The 18,136-nt window shown below is 57.5% G+C and overlaps 1 protein-coding gene across 1 annotated transcript in view; it reads right to left on the minus strand.

Annotated features, from left to right (window-relative positions):
- Positions 1–469: 469 nt before the first annotated feature.
- The window catches only part of ROR2 (receptor tyrosine kinase like orphan receptor 2), a 195,027-nt gene continuing 177,360 nt past the window's right edge, over positions 470–18,136 (minus strand). The window contains exons 5-9 of the mRNA XM_036302401.1: positions 11,192–11,319; positions 8,022–8,336; positions 6,964–7,209; positions 3,646–3,848; positions 470–2,347 (exon numbers count right to left, since the gene is read on the minus strand). Coding sequence (XP_036158294.1) covers positions 905–2,347; positions 3,646–3,848; positions 6,964–7,209; positions 8,022–8,336; positions 11,192–11,319 — 2,335 coding nt within the window. The 3' untranslated portion in view covers positions 470–904. The remainder of the gene's footprint in view (positions 2,348–3,645; positions 3,849–6,963; positions 7,210–8,021; positions 8,337–11,191; positions 11,320–18,136) is intronic.

The raw sequence follows: 18,136 nt of genomic DNA on the forward strand, positions 1-18,136 counted from the left end.
GTGCCAGTCCGCGGTGCCTGCAGGCCTGGCTCCACCAGCTGTGCCAGTCCGCGGTGCCTGAAGGCCTGGCTCCACCAGCTGTGCCAGTCCGCGGTGCCTGCAGGCCTTCTCACAGGAGCTCTGAAATGAACGGACCTCTCACATCGCTACAGACAGCAGCCAAATACAATCAGGTGGCATCCCAGGTGGGTAAGGTAAACAGTTATATTACTAACTCATTTTAGGGTCAAAATACTGCAATGAAAATAGCCTGCAAAACCCACATAAATTACACTGAAGGTCTGTACAGGGTTCCGAGGACACAAACAGCACTGTGCTCTCACAACATGGCTTCCTCCGGGCCCACACACACACAAGGCAACTAAAACCACTTCACAAAATACAACATCGCGTTGGTTTTTTTAAGGCACGTTGTGTTTTAAAATGGGACTCCGGTTCCAGAAGCCTTGCTTACCAGGCCTGCGGGGGGGGGGGGGGGGGGGGGGGAGAAGGGGGCGGGCAGCGCCCTGTTCCCGCTACTCTGGGGGCTGAAGGGGCTAAAACTGGCGGGCAGCGGCGAGAAAGCAGCTCCTCCATCCGCCACCAGCCGGCTGCCTGGCCAGGCCTGTCGCGAAGTTTTGCAACATTGGATCCACATGCAACAAGGCGGGCAGACGCCACCCATTCCCTTCAAAGCACGGGCAATGCCCGCGACCCCTCCTCGGGGAAATGCAGACGACCTGGCGTCACCGTTCACCCGGCGCCACAGGCTCAAAGCCCAAGGATGGCCACAGCGCAGCTCTGGGCGGAGCGCGCTGCGGAGTGACTTCACCTGGCGGGGCGCCAACCAGCCCGGGCGGGGCGCTGGGGGCTCACTTCTCGAGTGGCTGAAGTTTCCCACGAGCGAGCCCCGCAGTCCTGACCCTCAGGCTTCCAGCTGGGCCTCGGCCTCCTCCACCTGCAGAGGGTCACTGTCCCCCAGCAGCTCGGTCTCCGGGACGGAGCCGTCCTCCTCCTCCGCAGCCTCGGGCACGGGGCTCTGGGCGCCGTCCTCAGGGCCGTCCCGCGCGTCCTCCGCGCCCTCTGCCAGCAGCGCCGCGCGCTCGGCCACCGACGTGTTGGACGGCGCGGTGGTCACATACCCGGTGCTGGTGGAGCCGCTGCCGCTGTGGTGCGAGCCGGGCTTGGGCACCATTTGGGCAGGCACCTGCTGCGGGGCCATCTGCAGGGGGATCTGGACGGGGTAGAAGTTGGGCAGGTAGGCCCCGTAGGCCGGCACGGGCTGGTAGCCATTGACGGGGATGTAGAGCTGCGGAGGGGGTCCCAGGGGCCGGATGGGGCCCTTCACGGGGATGAACTGCGGCTGCGGGAAGGGCGGAGCCTTGGGCTTGGGGACCCCGTAGCGGGCGTTGCTGACGCTGACGGGGCTGGTGCTCAGCGAGCTGGTCTGCGTGGCGTTGCTGGCGCCCGAGGTCTGCGCGGAGCTGGTGTAGGCGGACAGGCCGCCCCAGGCGCGGAGCCGGCTGTGGATGTCCTTGAAGCGCGGCCGCCGGCCGGGGAACTCGCTCCAGCACTCAACCATCAGGGCGTACACCCAGGCGGGGCAGTCGTCGGGGCAGGGCAGCAGCTGCCGGCCGCGCACCAGCTCCACCACGTCCTGGTTGGAGTGCCCGCAGTAGGGCTGCAGGCCGTAGCTGAACACCTCCCACAGGACCACACCGTAGGCCCAGATGTCCGAGTCCACGGAGAACTTGCCGTACAGGATGGCCTCGGGCGACATCCAGCGCACCGGCAGCAGCGCGCTGCCCAGCAGCTGGGAGTAGTCGGCCGAGTACACCTCGCGGAACAGCCCCAGGTCCGAGATCTTCACGCTCAGCTTGTCGTCCACGAGCACGTTGCGGGTGGCCAGGTCCTTGTGCACCACGTGGTGGCTGGACAGGTACTCCATGCCGGCCGCGATCTGCGCCACCACGTGCACGAAGTCGGGCGGCTCCAGGGCCGACTTCACCGTGCGGTCGTCGTCCGTGCTGCCCACGTCGGAGTGCGGCGAGCGCATGACCAGGAACTCGTGGAGGTCGCCCTGCGGGCAGTAGCTGAAGACCATGCTGAGCGGCTGGCCCTGGGTCACCACGCCCAGCAGGCAGACGAGGTTGGGGTGCTGCAGGCGCGCACGCAGCAAGGCCTCGTGCCGGAACTCCTCCCGCAGCGGCCCCTCCGCCTTGTCCTTCAGCGTTTTGATGGCCACGGCCTGGGCGGGCTCCCCGGGCGCGGGGCCCAGCAGGCGACCTCGGTACGCCTTCCCGAAGCGGTCCTCCCCGAGCTCCTCCATGAACCTCACGGAGGACAGGCTGATCTCCTTGAGCTTGGCCTGCAGGAAGAGAAGCCGGTGAGACGTTCCTGCCACTGCAACCCGAGGGAAGAGGGGAGTTCTGGGGGCTGGGGGGCACCTACTCGCCTGCCTGCTCCTGGCTCCCTGCCCCCACACTGCTCTCTGCTCTTAAGCACGCCCTCCTGGCACCAGCTGCCTGAAACCTTCCACGGATCCCCATCAGGCTGCAAATGATGCCCCGAGAGCCGCTGAGCACCAGGCAGCGGTGCATGCACACCTGTTCGCTGCGCGCTAACCAAGCCGAGCGCAGGCGTCCGTCACCCGGGGAGACCTGGCTCTCTCTCCAGCCCCCGATGGGCAGTGACCTCTGCACTTTCAGAGCCCGCCCGGCTGCTCTCCTGGTGCTGCCTCTCAATTAGGTAATTTTCCACGGACGCACCACGTGAGTGAAATCCATGCAAACCTGCACCTCAGCTTCTACGGTTCTCGCCCTTCTGTGTCTGGCCCCCATCCTTCTGGGAGCTTCCCTGGCCCCAAGGGACTCCATGTCCCCCTTGCGGTCCAGCCACCCACTCCTGCCCTGAACACTACATGGCCCCTGGAAACAGAGCTGAAGGAGCCCCTGCCCTTCAGAGTCCGTGGCCCCCCAAGGCAGAGCAGCCAAGCACCAGGGAGAGACTGGCACTGCTTTTGGTCCTCACCATCCTGACCCCCTGGGGTGGGGACTGTCCCCACTTCCTCTACAAGACTGTTGGCTCCAGCCCTAACCGATTTGGCTCAGTGGATAGAGCGTCAGCCTGCGGACTCAAGGGTCCCAGGTTTGATTCCGGTCAAGGGCATGTACCTTGGTTGCGGGCACATCCCCAGTAGGGAGTGTGCAGGAGGCAGCTGATCGATGTTTCTAACTCTCTATCCCTCTCCCTTCCTCTTTGTAAAAAATCAATAAAATATATTAAAAAAAAAAAAAGACTGTTGGCGCCATCCTTTGCTGAAAATCACATGCAACCAAGCAAACCAACCACAGCCCAACTGAGCGGGAAGCAGGCCCAGCCCCTTAAAAATGCCATTTTGACCTCAGGTGGTGGGGCCCTGCCAAGCCTTCTGTGCTCGGTGGGCACAGCGGAAGCTCTCGTGTGAGGGCAGCTCGGTGGGCTCGGGCCAAGGGCGCAGCCCGCTGCCAGGACGGGAGTTCCAACGCCCACTACGCATTCTCCGAGGCCACCAACGTGCTGGCATGTTTCAGAGAAGAAACAACAGAATGAAAGGCAGTGGAAGAGGTAAGTGTGGAGCGTGGAGCACGGCAAGAAAGCCGGCGGCAGGCAGAGGGGCGGGGAGACCTGCTTGTGCGGGCCCATGAGGGGCAGCTCCACGTCCTGGCTGGGCGACGCCATCAGCTGCCGGCGCGGGGGCGCAGCGGCCGACGCCTTCTGCTTGTTGCGGCACATGCAGACCAGGAAGAAGAGGCAGGCGACCACCAGGGGGATGGCGATGCTGGGCACCAGGATGTACAGGATGCCCATCCTGCTGCCGTCCTGGGGGCCTGTGGGCGGCAAGGCATCCGTGAGCTTCAGAAAACATCGCCTTTAACAGCCCCTCCCACCTCCAACTGCAACATTTAAGCACATGAGGGTATCGGGTCAGCTGCACGAAGGACAAAATTACAGCCCAGCCTGAAAAGCAAGGGCGATGCACACTACACTGCGGAATGGGCCCTGAGCCACCCCTGGGAGCAATGGGAATGCGGGCACCGGCAGGTGGCTCCCAGCTCCCGCCCCCGCTTTTCCTGCGCACCCCCCTGGAGACAGCTGCGGCCAGGTTCATGTTCACGAACCCATGTCCTTAGTGAAGGAAGCTCAGGACTGGGATTAGAAATGACCTGTTCTTCATCCCGTACACTAGGATGGGCCACATTTTTTAATATCAGTATGTTCTCTTAGGACAATGACTAGAAGAGCATTTAAGTGGCACCGACCAACCAGGGACCCAGGCAGCAGGGGCACAGAATCCGGAAGCGCCATCCTGCAGGGCCAGGAGGGGAGCAGCACTCTGCCCCCCTGCAGGGCCAGGAGCAGCGGCCCTAGAGTTCGCACATGGGCGTGGTGCCTGTGACGAGTGGACAATGAGCTCTCCACCTGAAAGGTGACAAGCGGTTTCTGGCCAACACAGTCTCTGGAGGAGCTAACCCACCTCTACCGCCACTACAGTCACACAGCCGTGTCCCAGACCCAGCCTGGCCTCCTGGCTCCCAAATGAAATAAGGCCACACAGGCCGCTCCGGGCCTCCGGAGACAGGTGGCCTAGAAGCCCCGGGCAGTGCAACTCAGTTTTCATCACCAGGGCTCGGGGAGCACCCACAGTCTCAGGCCACCGTCAGAGTTGAGAGCCCGCCCAAACGCGAGCATGACATTTATCTTATCGTTATCTTTTTAAAATTACACTCAGCCGATGTGGCTCAGTGGTTAGAGTGCCGGCCCACAGGCTGAAGGATCTCGGGTTTGAGCCTGGTCAGGGGCACGTACCTCAGTGGCAGGCTTGACCCCTGGTCCCAGTCGGTGTGTGCAGGAGGAAACCAATCCCTCCCCCCGTCTACTCTCCTTAAAGATCAATGGGGAGAATATCCTCGGAGGGGATTAACAAAATAAACAAACAAATAAAATCACAACCAGCCCGTGCATGTTAACAGCTGTACTAGTCCTAACAGCCCACGTCACCAAAGGCTATGCCACGGCCAAGAGGTTGCTGTCCCCCTGACTTTAAGTTGAACATGGAATAACAATATTCAATTATTTTTATACATAGAAGCGTCCGTTTCATAAAATAGAAGTTTGAGTTCATAGAGTCACATCATCCGCATCCCGCTTCTGGTTTTGTGGCAGAAAAATGGACCTGGCGCTGCTCTCAGGACAGACAGCTCCGGGCGCCCTCTGGTGGCCATGCATTAGCCTGTGTACCACCAGCCCCTACAGGCAAACAACTTGTCTGCTGCTTATTCAGCCATTACAAGTAATTCTGTAACAAATATCCTGGCATTTCTGCCCTCTAGCTACAAATATTTCTGCAATATAAGATCCCTGCGATTGCTGGGTCAAAGAACATGCATTTTTTTCCTTTATGTTTTGATTCTGTTGTAACTACAAAAGTAATAACTACTCATTATAAAAACGTTTTATATTTTAATGTATCTGTAAGTCATGGGAAATCACTGCTAAAAGTTTGATGAGCATCTTCCCCAAACTTCACCCTGAAATATAGGGCTTATGTGCATGTGCATGCATGCACACACACGCACACATACATGCATGCACACACACGCACACATACATGCATGCACGCACACGCACACATACATGCATGCACACACACGCACACATGCATGCATGCACACACACACACACAGAGCTTTCTTTCTTTTTGTTTTTCTGAAAACAGAAAGGGAAGAGAAAGGAGGTAAGAGGGGGGAGGGACAGAACACAGCTAATGGCCTGCAACTTGCTCCTGCTCCTGAACCAATCAGGCACATCCTTGCAGGACACTCAGACCCTGTAGCCCTCACTGCGTAGCTGTGCGGTAATCTGACTGACATCTCCACGCCTGACGTTTACTCCGCAGTGAGCATGCTGCTGAAGACGTGCTGAGCGGCCAAGCGGTGGGCGTGCCAGGTCTGGACCCGCAGCGCAGTATGCAGGCTGGAGGCAGGCCCCGCCATCGCTGCAGGCTGGGGGCAGGCCCCGCCATCGCTGCAGGCTGGGGGCAGGCCCCGCCATCGCTGCAGGCTGGGGGCAGGCCCCGCCATCGCTGCAGGCTGGGGGCAGGCCCCGCCATCGCTGCAGGCTGGGGGCAGGCCCCGCCATCGCTGCAGGCTGGGGGCAGGCCCCGCTCGCTGCAGGCTGGGGGCAGGCCCCGCCATCGCTGCAGGCTGGGGGCAGGCCCCGCCATCGCTGCAGGCTGGGGGCAGGCCAGCCTCACTGCTGCTGGCAGAGGCTCCTGGGCGGCTGGTGAGCCTCGGTGTGCTTCACCCACTGCCTCTCGATCAGTCTTCTCCTGGTGATTTCCCTCCAACCCTCTACTCCAGGCTCCAAAATGGAAAACTCAGGAGCAGCCCAATCTCAGGGGTCCAACCGAGTGGAGCTGGTGGGAGTAAATGTTGGGAAACGGGATAATAATGTTTGCAGTTTGCAACCGTTAACGCCAAGGTCTTCTCCTTTTCATAACCCAACAGAGAAATTGCAGGGCCAATGGGCAAGAGACACAGGTTCTAATTTCCCCTCATTCTGCCGAGCTGCGTGGGAGCTGGGGAGGCCAGGCAGGGCCCGGTCAGACCCCGGCGAGGAGCTGCCTCCGGGGCCCCAGCTAACACTGGGAAATGCCACGTAATAATGTTGATGGAGAAGCAAGATGCAACCTGAATGTCCCAGGACCATGCACAGGAAAAGGGCTGACAGGAGCCAAATGCAAACAGTGAGGAAATTAGGGGTGATTTGCACATGACTCTTCAGACTTTTCTATGATGTAAAACGTGCTATAATGACCAGCTATTACTTTTATAACCAGCAAGAGTTTTACATAAAACAAGCGATCGTGGCCATGGAGGGGGCGGTGACAGCACTAGCCCCTGGGCCAGGGCAAACCAAGTGCACACAACAGAGAGAACCTACTGCACGGGGGCACGTCGCACAGCTCCATGGGCACGTTCTTATTCTTCGTGAAGCACCAGGGGCCTTCCATCTGCCCTCCGGGGTTCCGGCAGTAGGCGTGCCCCCCGCCGAGCTCCGGGAAGTCTGCACTGCTCAGGTGGTGGCTGTGGGGGTGCTGCAGAGCCCAGGGCTGGCACTGGTGCCCTGACTTAGTGGTGCTCGCCGTCCCTCGGTAGTCCGTGCCCGAGCCGTTGTAGCACTGATGGTCTGAGAGGGGAGAGAGGTTAGGAGCCGATTGAGAGCAGCAGCCCCGCTCGGGGAGAGCACCTCAGGCTTTAGGACTGAGCCAGTCTGCCTGCAGGCACTCAAACTGGGGTCTCCCAGGACCAGAGGCTTGTATATTAAAAATAATTTAACAAAGCCCCAAATTCACTAATTCAGCTGAGGTGCACCAGGGGGAAGGAACGTTGCCAGAAGTGATCCCATGACCCTAGAATCAACTTTGGGGCCCACACCCGGCAACCCCCCCCCCCCCCCCCAGCATGAGCTCAGCCAGCCTCGTGTTCACCGGCTCTGGAAGCAAAGCTAAACTGTGCAGGAGAGGGGCTGCCAGCTGGCCATCCTCAGACCCTTCACCAGGGAGCACGGGCTCAGCTCCGCCTGGGGTGGGGGAGACCCCCCTCTCCCAGCCAGGCCTGGGGTTAGGTGTTACTATTCGCATGTAACAGGTGGAAGGATGTTTAAGCAACTTGTCCGACGTCGCACCGAGTAAGCCCTGCAGCCAGGATTGGGGAGCGCAGCAGGCCAGCGAGCAGGCTCCGGTGTCAGGAGCCCCGCCCACTCGGGGAGCCCGGGCCTGAGGAAGGAACCAGCCTGTGCCCTGGTGCCCTGTGGCCGGCCGGCCGGCAGGCAGACTGCTCCGCCGCAGGGAATGGCGTCTGAGGCTCGGGGCGGTGGTGACTTCCTGGTGTCCCCAGGACAGGCAGGGCCAGCGCGCTGTGGCCTGGGCTGACCGGTACCCTGCTCTGGAGCCCTCCCGCAGGCCCTACAGGAAGGAGGGGCCCCGGGCCGGGACTCACAGCGGCCCAGCCGCTCGGCTGGGATGCCGATGCGCATGCAGTCGGCGGCGGCGGGGCTGTCGGGCATGGGCAGCGCCTCGCACTTGGGCAGCTGCAGCCGCATGAGGATGAGCGGGTTGGAGCGCGCGATGGTGTACTCCTGGCGGCACAGGTCGCTCTCCAGCACCTCGCACTCGTCGCGGCACAGCTCGCGTGGCTTGGGCGCCCGGGACCGCGCGTCGCACAACGGGAACACAAAGTGGCAGAAGGACGGAATGGCAAACTGGGAGCACTGGTCCGACAGGTGCGTGGAGGTGCCGATCATGGTGAAGGCGGCTGCGGAAGCAGGAGACCGTCAGGGGGTGTCCCTGCCCTGCCCGCCGGTGCCCCTCCACCCTGCCCGCCGGCGCCCGCCCCATCTTCACTCCCCAAGGCTCTCACAGGGGCTGAGCCCGGGGAACACCGAGCCACCCTGATTTGAACCAGACAGAAGGTTCTAGGCTACACTTACAAGCAGCAAAAGTAGAACAAAAAAGAAGGGAAACTAGGCCCAGGACCCCATCCAGCTGGTGCTGCTTCGTGACAGGAAGCTCCCACTGCGGACCCAGGGGCCACGTCCTTGGGCCCTGCTAGAACCTGGGCTCTGCGAGTGGAGTGCCAGCCGCCCCATGAGGCCTGGGGGGGGGGGGGGGGCAGCTTCTACTAGGAGAGGCTGGGGAGGAGGTGTCAGGGCCAGGCCTCTCTCCCAGCATCCAGCCCGCAGGCAAGATCACAGCAGCCGGGGGAGGCCTTCGTGGGACAGAGGGGAGCGAGCCCTATACCGGTCAGCAGCCCTGGGCAATGCAGCGCAGGAGCGGGCGCCGGAGCAGCAGAGGAAGGGGATGCCTAGGGCAGGGGTGCTGGCAGCCAGGGGAGGCGTGGCAGAGGGCGGGCTTGCACAGGGCGAGGTCTGTGAGAAGGAGGAGCAGAGAAGCAGCCCTCGAAGGGGGTCTGCAGGTTTGCTTTTTACGGGCAAGACATGCCAGGATGGAGTGATGGGGCCGAAGCAGTCCAGGGGAAGAACTTGACGCCTGGCATGGAGGAACGGGGGCTGGAGGGGAGGCTGCCACACTCGGGGCCCAAAGGCAGGCACCAGCCAGAGGTCCACCCACCTTGACCTGCAAAGGACCTGCTGATAAGGACCTGACCTTGGACAGCAAAAGAGAGGCCCCCTTCCCTACACATCCCGCGGGGCTGTGGGAATTTAGTCCCTGGGCTGCCCCAGCTCCACCCACTTGTAGTGCCCCGTTTGCCCAGCAAGCAGCGCTGCTGGCCCCTGTTACCCCAGGAGAGGGACCAGGCACCAGGGCAGGCTCTGGGCCAGAGTGCTGGGCCCTGCCCAGGTATTTACTGTAGGAAAGCCCGTCATGCAGCCCCTTCCTGGGCTCGTGTCAAGTGCTTTGTGGAGACCCCACGGGGAATGAGAGCCCACACGGAGCCTGTAAAACAGCAAGTGAAGAACAGCCCACAGGTTGAGGCAACAGCTGTGTCCATGCAGGGCACTGGCTCCTGCCAGACCCCGTGCGCTGTGCGGTGACGCCGCCCACCGCCCTCCTGGTCACTTCTGGCCGATGTGACAGTTCAGAACAGAAACTGGCCCAAGAGCCAGGTGTGCACAGCTCAGCCCCATCCTGCGGAGCTGGTGCTGCCTGAGGGCGGCTGCCCGAGAAAGCAAACCTGGCATTTCTCTTGGGGTGAGCGGCCATAGGCTGTCCCGGCTGACTCCTGTAGGATCTTCCCTCCCCCCGCCCCCCCCCCCCCCGCCCCCCAGACATCTCAAGTGAGGGCTCATTTCTGAAAGTGATGTTCCAGGTGCTGGGACATTGAACAACTCCGGTCCTGGCTACTCTCACCCGCTCCCTGCACGCACCCGGAAGGTTCCTTGGAGCCCACTCGTGGGGAGCCCGAGTCCCGGGACCGGTTCTGTGGAGCACGCTCTCCAGACGGAGCACCACGCCGAGTGCTGCTGGGGCAGGCAGGCTAGAGCGCCCTCCAATTTATCCTTTTGTAAACCCACGCATCCGGAGAATCCCCGTCCTAAACCTTTACCTAAAGCTGCTATATGGCAGGTCACTATGATTAGATGGCCGTGCTGCTTAATTCGTTAAACGATTCCTGAAGAAATAACCGAGGGGCCTTGAGTCAGTGTTTGCCAACCAGTGGCCTGTAAAATTAGCTCTGGAGTCGGGGCTGGCATTTCCAAACAGAATTAGAACAGAGGGTGTCAGGGTGCTGGGTTCATATTAAGGGTGTGATCAACTTTTTCCTTTTTTTAATGTTTTATTGACTTTTAGATAGAGAAGGGAGAGGGAGAGAGAGAGAAACATTGATGAGAGAGAAACACTGATTGGTTGCCTCCTGTATGCTCCCTATTGGGGATCGAGCCTGCAAGCTGGGCATGTGCCCTGACTGGGAATCGAAGGGGTGACCTCTGGGTGCCTGGGTCGATGCTCCACCACTGAGCCACACCGGCAGGGGCCCAACTTTTAATGAAATAAAACTGAAAGGAAAATTCTCTAAGTGCACTGCTTTTATAAGGGTGACTGCTGTCTCCTGTAACACATTTCGACTCTGAAATACATGTGTGCGCACGCTAAGTCAAGATGCAAAGTATACCTTTTACTGTGTGTTGTGGTCAAAAGGTTGAGAAGTGCTGCTTTAAATGGCATAAAAACTTCTCCAATGAGAGACAGTAAGGTTTTCAAACCATTCTCACCACTGGACCAAGATGGCACCACCAAGGATGCTGCAGGTCCCACCCTGGCCCTGTCCTCGGGGGGCTCTGGAACGACGGCCCGGCAGACCCTTCTGTGACCATGACCTTAGACCCTACAGGCTGAGGGTAAAGGCAAGGCCAGAGTTGGCCTAAGTGTGGAGGGCATTTCAATGGCACCTGCGTGGGTTTCTGCCTGAGGGCTCATGACAGAGCGAGGCAGTGAGGCCGGGACGGCAGGACTCCCCGCCCCCCACCCCCACCCCGCCCCACCCCCAGCGGGTGTTAGAAACCCTCTCCGCTGCCCACACGCACTAGCTCAGACACACTCACGGGAGGAGCATTTCAGGGCAAACACGGCGGCCACTGCTTCTAAAAAGGCCCCTTTCTGTGGCAGGAGCCATGGAGCCGCCGGGCTGGCAGGGACAGGCTGTCCTACCTGTGATCCGGTTCTCGATCTCCCCCTGCATCTGCAGCGAGTCCACATAGATGGTCCGGTTCCCGATGAAGCGGGCGCAGGCGATGCCCCGGTACGGCTGGCAGAACCCGTCCTCGTGGTCGTCGTCTCTGGGCAAACACACCGCTGGTAAGTGCACCGGAAGCTGCTGGCGCCCCCGAGAATTTTCCCTTTTAAATCTGGCATCTAAGGGTCCAGCCATCTTCTTCCTTGTAATTACCCAAATGAATGGAGAGCTCACGGCCACACAAACCCCGCGCCGAGGTTTACAGCCGCTTCACCCAGAACGCTAAACCACGGGAGCCTCCGAGATGCCCTTCCGCAGGCCCAGCCACACAGCGGATATTACTCAGCGACAAAGACATGGCCTGGCGGACCTTACATGCGTATGGCAAAGTGAAAGCAGCCGCTCTGAAAAGGCTGCATCCTGGATGCTTCCAACCACAGAAGATTCTGGAAAAGGCGAAACCACAGAGACAGTAAAACCCAGTGGTTGCCAGGGACGCAGAGGCAGAGCACAGGGAATGTTAAGACAGTGCAGTGAGTCTGTATGACACTGTAATGGTGGGCAAACCCGCACAGCACAGAAAGCCAGTCTAGACTATGCACCCAGTGTACCTCAGTGAGTGTGCCAGACCCAGTCAGGAACACTGCATCAGCTCTCAGCGATGGGGACAGTGAGCGTGCCAGACCCAGTCAGGAACACTGCATCAGCTCTCAGCGATGGGGACAGTGAGTGTGCCAGACCCAGTCAGGAACACTGCATCAGCTCTCAGCGATGGGGACAGTGAGCGTGCCAGACCCAGTCAGGAACACTGCATCAGCTCTCAGCGATGGGGACAGTGAGCGTGGCAGACCCAGTCAGGAACACTGCATCAGCTCTCAGCGATGGGGACAGTGAGCGTGCCAGACCCAGTCAGGAACACTGCATCAGCTCTCAGCGATGGGGACAGTGAGCGTGGCAGACCCAGTCAGGAACACTGCATCAGCTCTCAGCGATGTGGACAGTGAGCGTGCCAGACCCAGTCAGGAACACTGCATCAGCTCTCAGCGATGGGGACAGTGAGTGTGCCAGACCCAGTCAGGAACACTGCATCAGCTCTCAGCGATGGGGACAGTGAGCGTGCCAGACCCAGTCAGGAACACTGCATCAGCTCTCAGCGATGGGGACAGTGAGTGTGCCAGACCCAGTCAGGAACACTGCATCAGCTCTCAGCGATGGGGACAGTGAGCGTGCCAGACCCAGTCAGGAACACTGCATCAGCTCTCAGCGATGGGGACAGTGAGTGTGCCAGACCCAGTCAGGAACACTGCATCAGCTCTCAGCGATGGGGACAGTGAGTGTGCCAGACCCAGTCAGGAACACTGCATCAGCTCTCAGCGATGCGGACACGAGGCAGGATGTCACTAATGGGGGAACGGGGTGTAGGGATGAGGGGCCACATGAGAATACTCTGTACTGTATGTTCAACTCTTCTGCAAACCTAAAACTTCTCGAAAAAATAAAGTCTATTAACTTGATTAAAACCGCGCATCTTTAAGGGGGCAGGGTGCACTGAGTGTGAATTGGAATCTGAGAGGGAACATGTCCATGTCCACGCCCAAATACAGAGACAGTTCCACTCAAGCACGTTTCATCAGAGAGCGGTGTGCACGCCCTCCCCGGACACGGACACCGTGGCCCCACAAGGCTGTGAGGACGATGCTGGTGGGAAGCTCCTCTACCCTTCGCTGCAGAGTGGAAACTGGGAAATGGAGGGAGCCACGGGGGGATTGCAAGAAGCTTGGCCCTCACAGCGTTTTCTCCGGGAGGTGACGCACAGCCTTGTCCCTGCTGTGTGGACAGCAGGCATGTGTCTAAATGGGGGGGACAGAAAGGGAAACTCCCAAAGCCCCCTCCCCCGCCATCAGGCCTTCCGAAACCCGGTTAGTCTTAAGTTGTTCTCTGTGGAACGACCGTGCAGGTTGCCCCAGCTGACGAGGTCGCACTGAGGGCACCGACGAGGTGAAAGTCGTCCTCGGATGCTCAAGGAGCCAGGGACGCACCACAGCAGTTGGCGGCCGCTGCTGCGAGGGAAGGAGCGGGGCTGGGGCTCGAGGGCAAGCTTCACCCAAGGGCTCAGGCCTGTCACTACGTTGCTTGTTTTCAAGCAAAGCTGCCACTTGCCCCTCAGGGTAACAACACCTGTCACTGCACCCCACACTGACGTCAACGACCCCACGGAACCCATGCTGTGTCCACCTTAACCTGCAGGCTCTCTCAGGGTGGAGCTGGACGCTTGTAGCAGCGGAGACAGGGAGTGACGGGCACCTTTTCCCAGGGCCTCTGCCCCAGTGACTCTCCCTTCTGCTGTCTTCTCTGTCCATGAAGAAAATATTCCAAAGAAAACTATCTGGAGCCAAAAATCATTGAGGTCAGGAGATTCTGGGTCAACAAGAGGCAGGAGCCCGCCGTCCAGTTCACGACCATCACTGCTGTGGGCCAAGGGTTCCTTAACTACAGCTCACACAGGCAAGTGCGTGTGCTAACACACCCACCCAGAGCCGCACGGCCAGGCACACCCACACAGGGCCGCCAACTCTGCCGGCGGGTGCGCTAGGCATCGGTGTTCGGGTTGGGTGCAGGGCACATGCCTGCTCTACCGGGAAAATCCTGAAGAGGTTCGTCACCTACACCCAGGGTACGAGATTCCATCCAGTCAGTCCCATGGGGCATCCCAGGAAGACTGACAACTTCTCTCTGCTTCAAGAGTCAAGAAATGGAAACCTATTCCCTCACTGTGGGCCCCTCCCTGGGTGGGTCCCTCCCTGATGGGCCCCTCCCTGGGTGGGCTCCTCCCTGGGTGGGTCCCTCCCTGATGGGCCCCTCCCTGGGTGGGTCCCTCCCTGGATGGGCTCCTCCCTGATAGGCCCTTCCCTGGGTGGGCCCCTCCCTGGGTGGGTCCCTCCCTGATGGGCTCCTCCCTGGGTGGGCCCCTCCCTGGGTGGGCTCCTCCCTGATGGGCCCCTCCCTGGGTGGGCCCCTCCCTGGATGGGCTCCTCCCTGGGTGGGCTCCTCCCTGATGGGCTCCTCCCTGGGTGGGCACCTGCTGCTCAGGTGCCCCAGGCTGAAAAGGGGCTCAAGGCTGGTCCACAGCTTACTCATCCAAGTGGGCTTCCAATGTGAGTTTTACAAAATGTCCAAAACATAAAGAATAGTTGGAAAATGAGATCCTTCAGGTTATTAAATTTTAAGAAAACAAGTGGGAATTACTTGACATTTTCACATGGAATTATGCTTTCTCTTTACCGGGCGCATCTGGGAACTCTGGGAGGTGAGAGCTGAAGAGCATCTGTGAGACCAGTCCCTCGGGAGCCACAGAAAAGCTCTGGGCAGAGCACCATCGAGCAATCCGTCAGCCACAGGGGACACGCTCACCAACTCCAGAACAACAAGCTACGAGATCAGGTCTGGAAATCTACACGCCCAAGGCACTGACCCAGGGTCTACTGACAGGTGAGGAAGAAACGCACACATCAGTTCATAGTCACGGAGGAGGAAAGCTACCAGGTGGTGCAGGACACAGCCACAGGAGAGGAGGGTGCCCGGACAGATGTCCTTCAGGAGGGACGAGGACACAGCGGGCTGACTGCCAACCGTCTCCCCAGCTTGTGTAAACAGAAAAGTTAGTTTCAAGAAAAGCTTGGAAAATTCATGGATATCAATAATGAACGACCCTTAATGGAAAGTCAGGTTCCTTTGAGGTTGAAAAGTACTCAGTGTCAAAATTCAGATGTAGTTACACATTGTGTCGGAAGTTAACATTCCCCCCTCATTGTTTTTGTTAAAAGTGGTAAAACCATTTCATAGTTGTTGTTATTATGAAAGGGTATGTCTAAGGTAGACGAATGACGAAAGGAAGCCATAGTTCAGATGAGTTGGAGGGTGTGGGTGTGGGTGTGGGTGTGAGTGTGGGTGTGGGTGTGGGTGAGGGTGTGGGTGTGAGTATGGGTGAGGGTGTGGGTGTGAGTGTGGGTGTGGGTGTGGGTGTGGGTGTGGGTGAGGGTGTGGGTGTGGGTGTGGGTGTGGGTGTGGGTGTGGGTGAGGGTGTGGGTGTGGGTGTGAGTGTGGGTGTGGGTGTGGGTGTGAGTGTGGGTGTGGGTGTGGGTGAGGGTGTGGGTGTGAGTATGGGTGAGGGTGTGGGTGTGAGTGTGGGTGTGGGTGTGGGTGTGGGTGTGGGTGAGGGTGTGGGTGAGGGTGTGGGTGTGGGTGTGGGTGAGGGTGTGGGTGTGGTGTGGGTGTGGGTGTGGGTGTGGGTGAGGGTGTGGGTGTGGGTGTGAGTGTGGGTGAGGGTGTGGGTGTGAGTGTGGGTGTGGGTGTGGGTGAGGGTGTGGGTGTGGGTGTGGGTGTGGGTGAGGGTGTGGGTGTGGGTGTGGGTGTGGGTGTGGGTGTGGGTGTGAGTGTGGGTGTGGGTGTGGGTGTGGGTGTGGGTGTGGGTGTGAGTATGGGTGAGGGTGTGGGTGTGAGTATGGGTGAGGGTGTGGGTGTGGGTGTGGGTGTGGGTGTGGGTGAGGGTGTGGGTGTGGGTGTGAGTGTGGGTGTGGGTGTGGGTGTGGGTGTGGGTGTGGGTGAGGGTGTGGGAGAGGAGGCACAGCAAAAGCACAGAGAATAAACGGAAATAAATCACTTTGACCAAGTCTGAAGCTAGACTCCATCAGCTGCAGGTGACCTGACAGTAACCTAATAGGCTGTTATAGCAAAACACTCTTCAGAGGAAGGTGAGATCTGGAGTAGAAACCACAATGTCCTGTATACGATAAGAAATGACCAGACACATGAAAAAACAGCAAAATGTAACCCATGGCCAAGAGAAATCAACCCAAAGATGACGGAGATGTCAGGCTCCGCAGAGCAGAGTGCAAGGAACTGCAAGTATGGAAAACAATGCGTGGGCAAAGGTAAGAGTTGTGGGGAGATGGAAACTGTGAAAGAAGCAAAGGCAAGAAATGAAAAACAGCTCCAATAAAACATGGTGTTAACTACAGAGTGGAGAAGACAGAAAAAAAACAGGAGCTTGACAGGTCAATAGACAATTTCCAAACTGGAACTAAGAGACAGAAGGATTTACAGAAAATGAGCAGAGCCCGGTGAGCTGTGGGAAACACAGGGGTCTAACCTCTGTGCAATCAAACCCCAGCGAGAGAGGAGAGGTGCGAGCAAGCAGGAAAACAGCGTGCAGAAATAATGGCCACACGTCTTTCCAAATCGGATTAAAACAGTGACACACTGGCCAAGGAATGCCAGTGAAAAGCAAGCAAGCTACGTACAGAGAAAACCACACTGACTCACATCACAGCCGACTTGCTGAAACAGGATAAACAGAAACAGGGGACTTGACAAATGGTGGAACAGTGAAAACAGAAGACCAGGGAATGACAGCTGCCCTGCACTCGCAGAGAAAATACACCGTGAGCTGGAATTCCATCATCAGCACAAACACCTTTCAAAGAAAGGGTCTCACCAAAAAGACGTACACGTGAATGCAACTCACATTGGAGCTGACACATAAGCAAGGACGGACAGAACTAGAGGACAACTCAAAAACACCCACAATTACAACCGGAAATTTCAACACTTGCCTCTCAGCAATGAATTCAATTAGGGGAAAAATTAGTGAAGAGTCAATGGGGGAAACAGTCCCCACCCCAGGAGCGACAGGAGGTTTGCAGGACAGCACACCAACGGGCACAGCCATTTCAGTGCAGCGGCACCCACACCCAGAGGACCACTGCTCACACTCACCCAGAAAGGCCACTGCTCACACTCACCCAGCAAGGCCACTGCTCACACTCACCCAGAAAGGACCACTACTCACACTCACCCAGAAAGGCCACTGCTCACACTCACCCAGAAAGGCCACTGCTCACACTCACCCAGAAAGGACCACTACTCACACTCACCCAGAAAGGCCACTGCTCACACTCACCCAGAAAGGACCACGAGCTCACACTCACCCAGAAAGGACCACTGCTCACACTCACCCAGAAGGACCACGCGCTCACACTCACCCAGAAAGGCCACTGTTCACACTCACTCAGAAAGGCCATGTGCTCACGCTCACCCGGAAAGGCCACTGTTCACGCTCACCCGGAATGGCCACTGCTCATGCTCACCACAGAGTAATAAGTTGAAAAGAACTAAAACCATAAAATCTCTGATCACACAGAAGTTAATTAGAAATCAGTAACAAAATATATTTAGAAACTCTCCAAATATTTGGACATTAATATAGCATATTCTAGATAAACTTTTCAGATCAAAAAAGAAAATACAAGGAAAATTAAGTATAATTTTAAATGGAATGTGAAAATATAAATTATAAAAAATAAAAACTTGATAGCTTTCAGCTAAAACAGTAATTAGAGATGAATTTATAGCTGTTAATACTTAATAGCTGTAAATACTTAAATTAGATAAGGTTTTACACCTTAAGAAAATTAAACTTGAATTATAAGAAAATGTTAATGATGAAAGCAGAAATCAATAAAAGTAGAAAACAATAGAAAAATCAATAAAACCAAAAGATGGTTTTTTAAAAAACCTAACAATGTTGCTAACACGTAGAAAAACTGGCTAAGGAAAAGAGAAAACGCACACATTACCCACGTCAGGAATGCACATGAGGACGTCACCACAGACCCTGACAGACAGTAAAAGGCAGTAAGTATTATGAACTTATAAGGTAATAAGTATATGAACACAGATCCAACAACTTAGAAAAAATGACAAATTCCTTGAAAAACACACACATCAAAATTAGTGCCAACAGAAATAAAAACTCAGAATAGCCCTATATCTCTTACTCGAAGTTGAAATAAAAAATCTTCCCACAATTAAAACTCTAGCTCCAAATAATAGAAACTGGTGAATTCTGTCAAACATTTTAG

This window comes from Myotis myotis, unplaced genomic scaffold (genome assembly GCF_014108235.1).
Source record: "Myotis myotis isolate mMyoMyo1 unplaced genomic scaffold, mMyoMyo1.p scaffold_m19_p_31, whole genome shotgun sequence".
NCBI classification, from domain to species: domain Eukaryota; kingdom Metazoa; phylum Chordata; class Mammalia; order Chiroptera; family Vespertilionidae; genus Myotis; species Myotis myotis.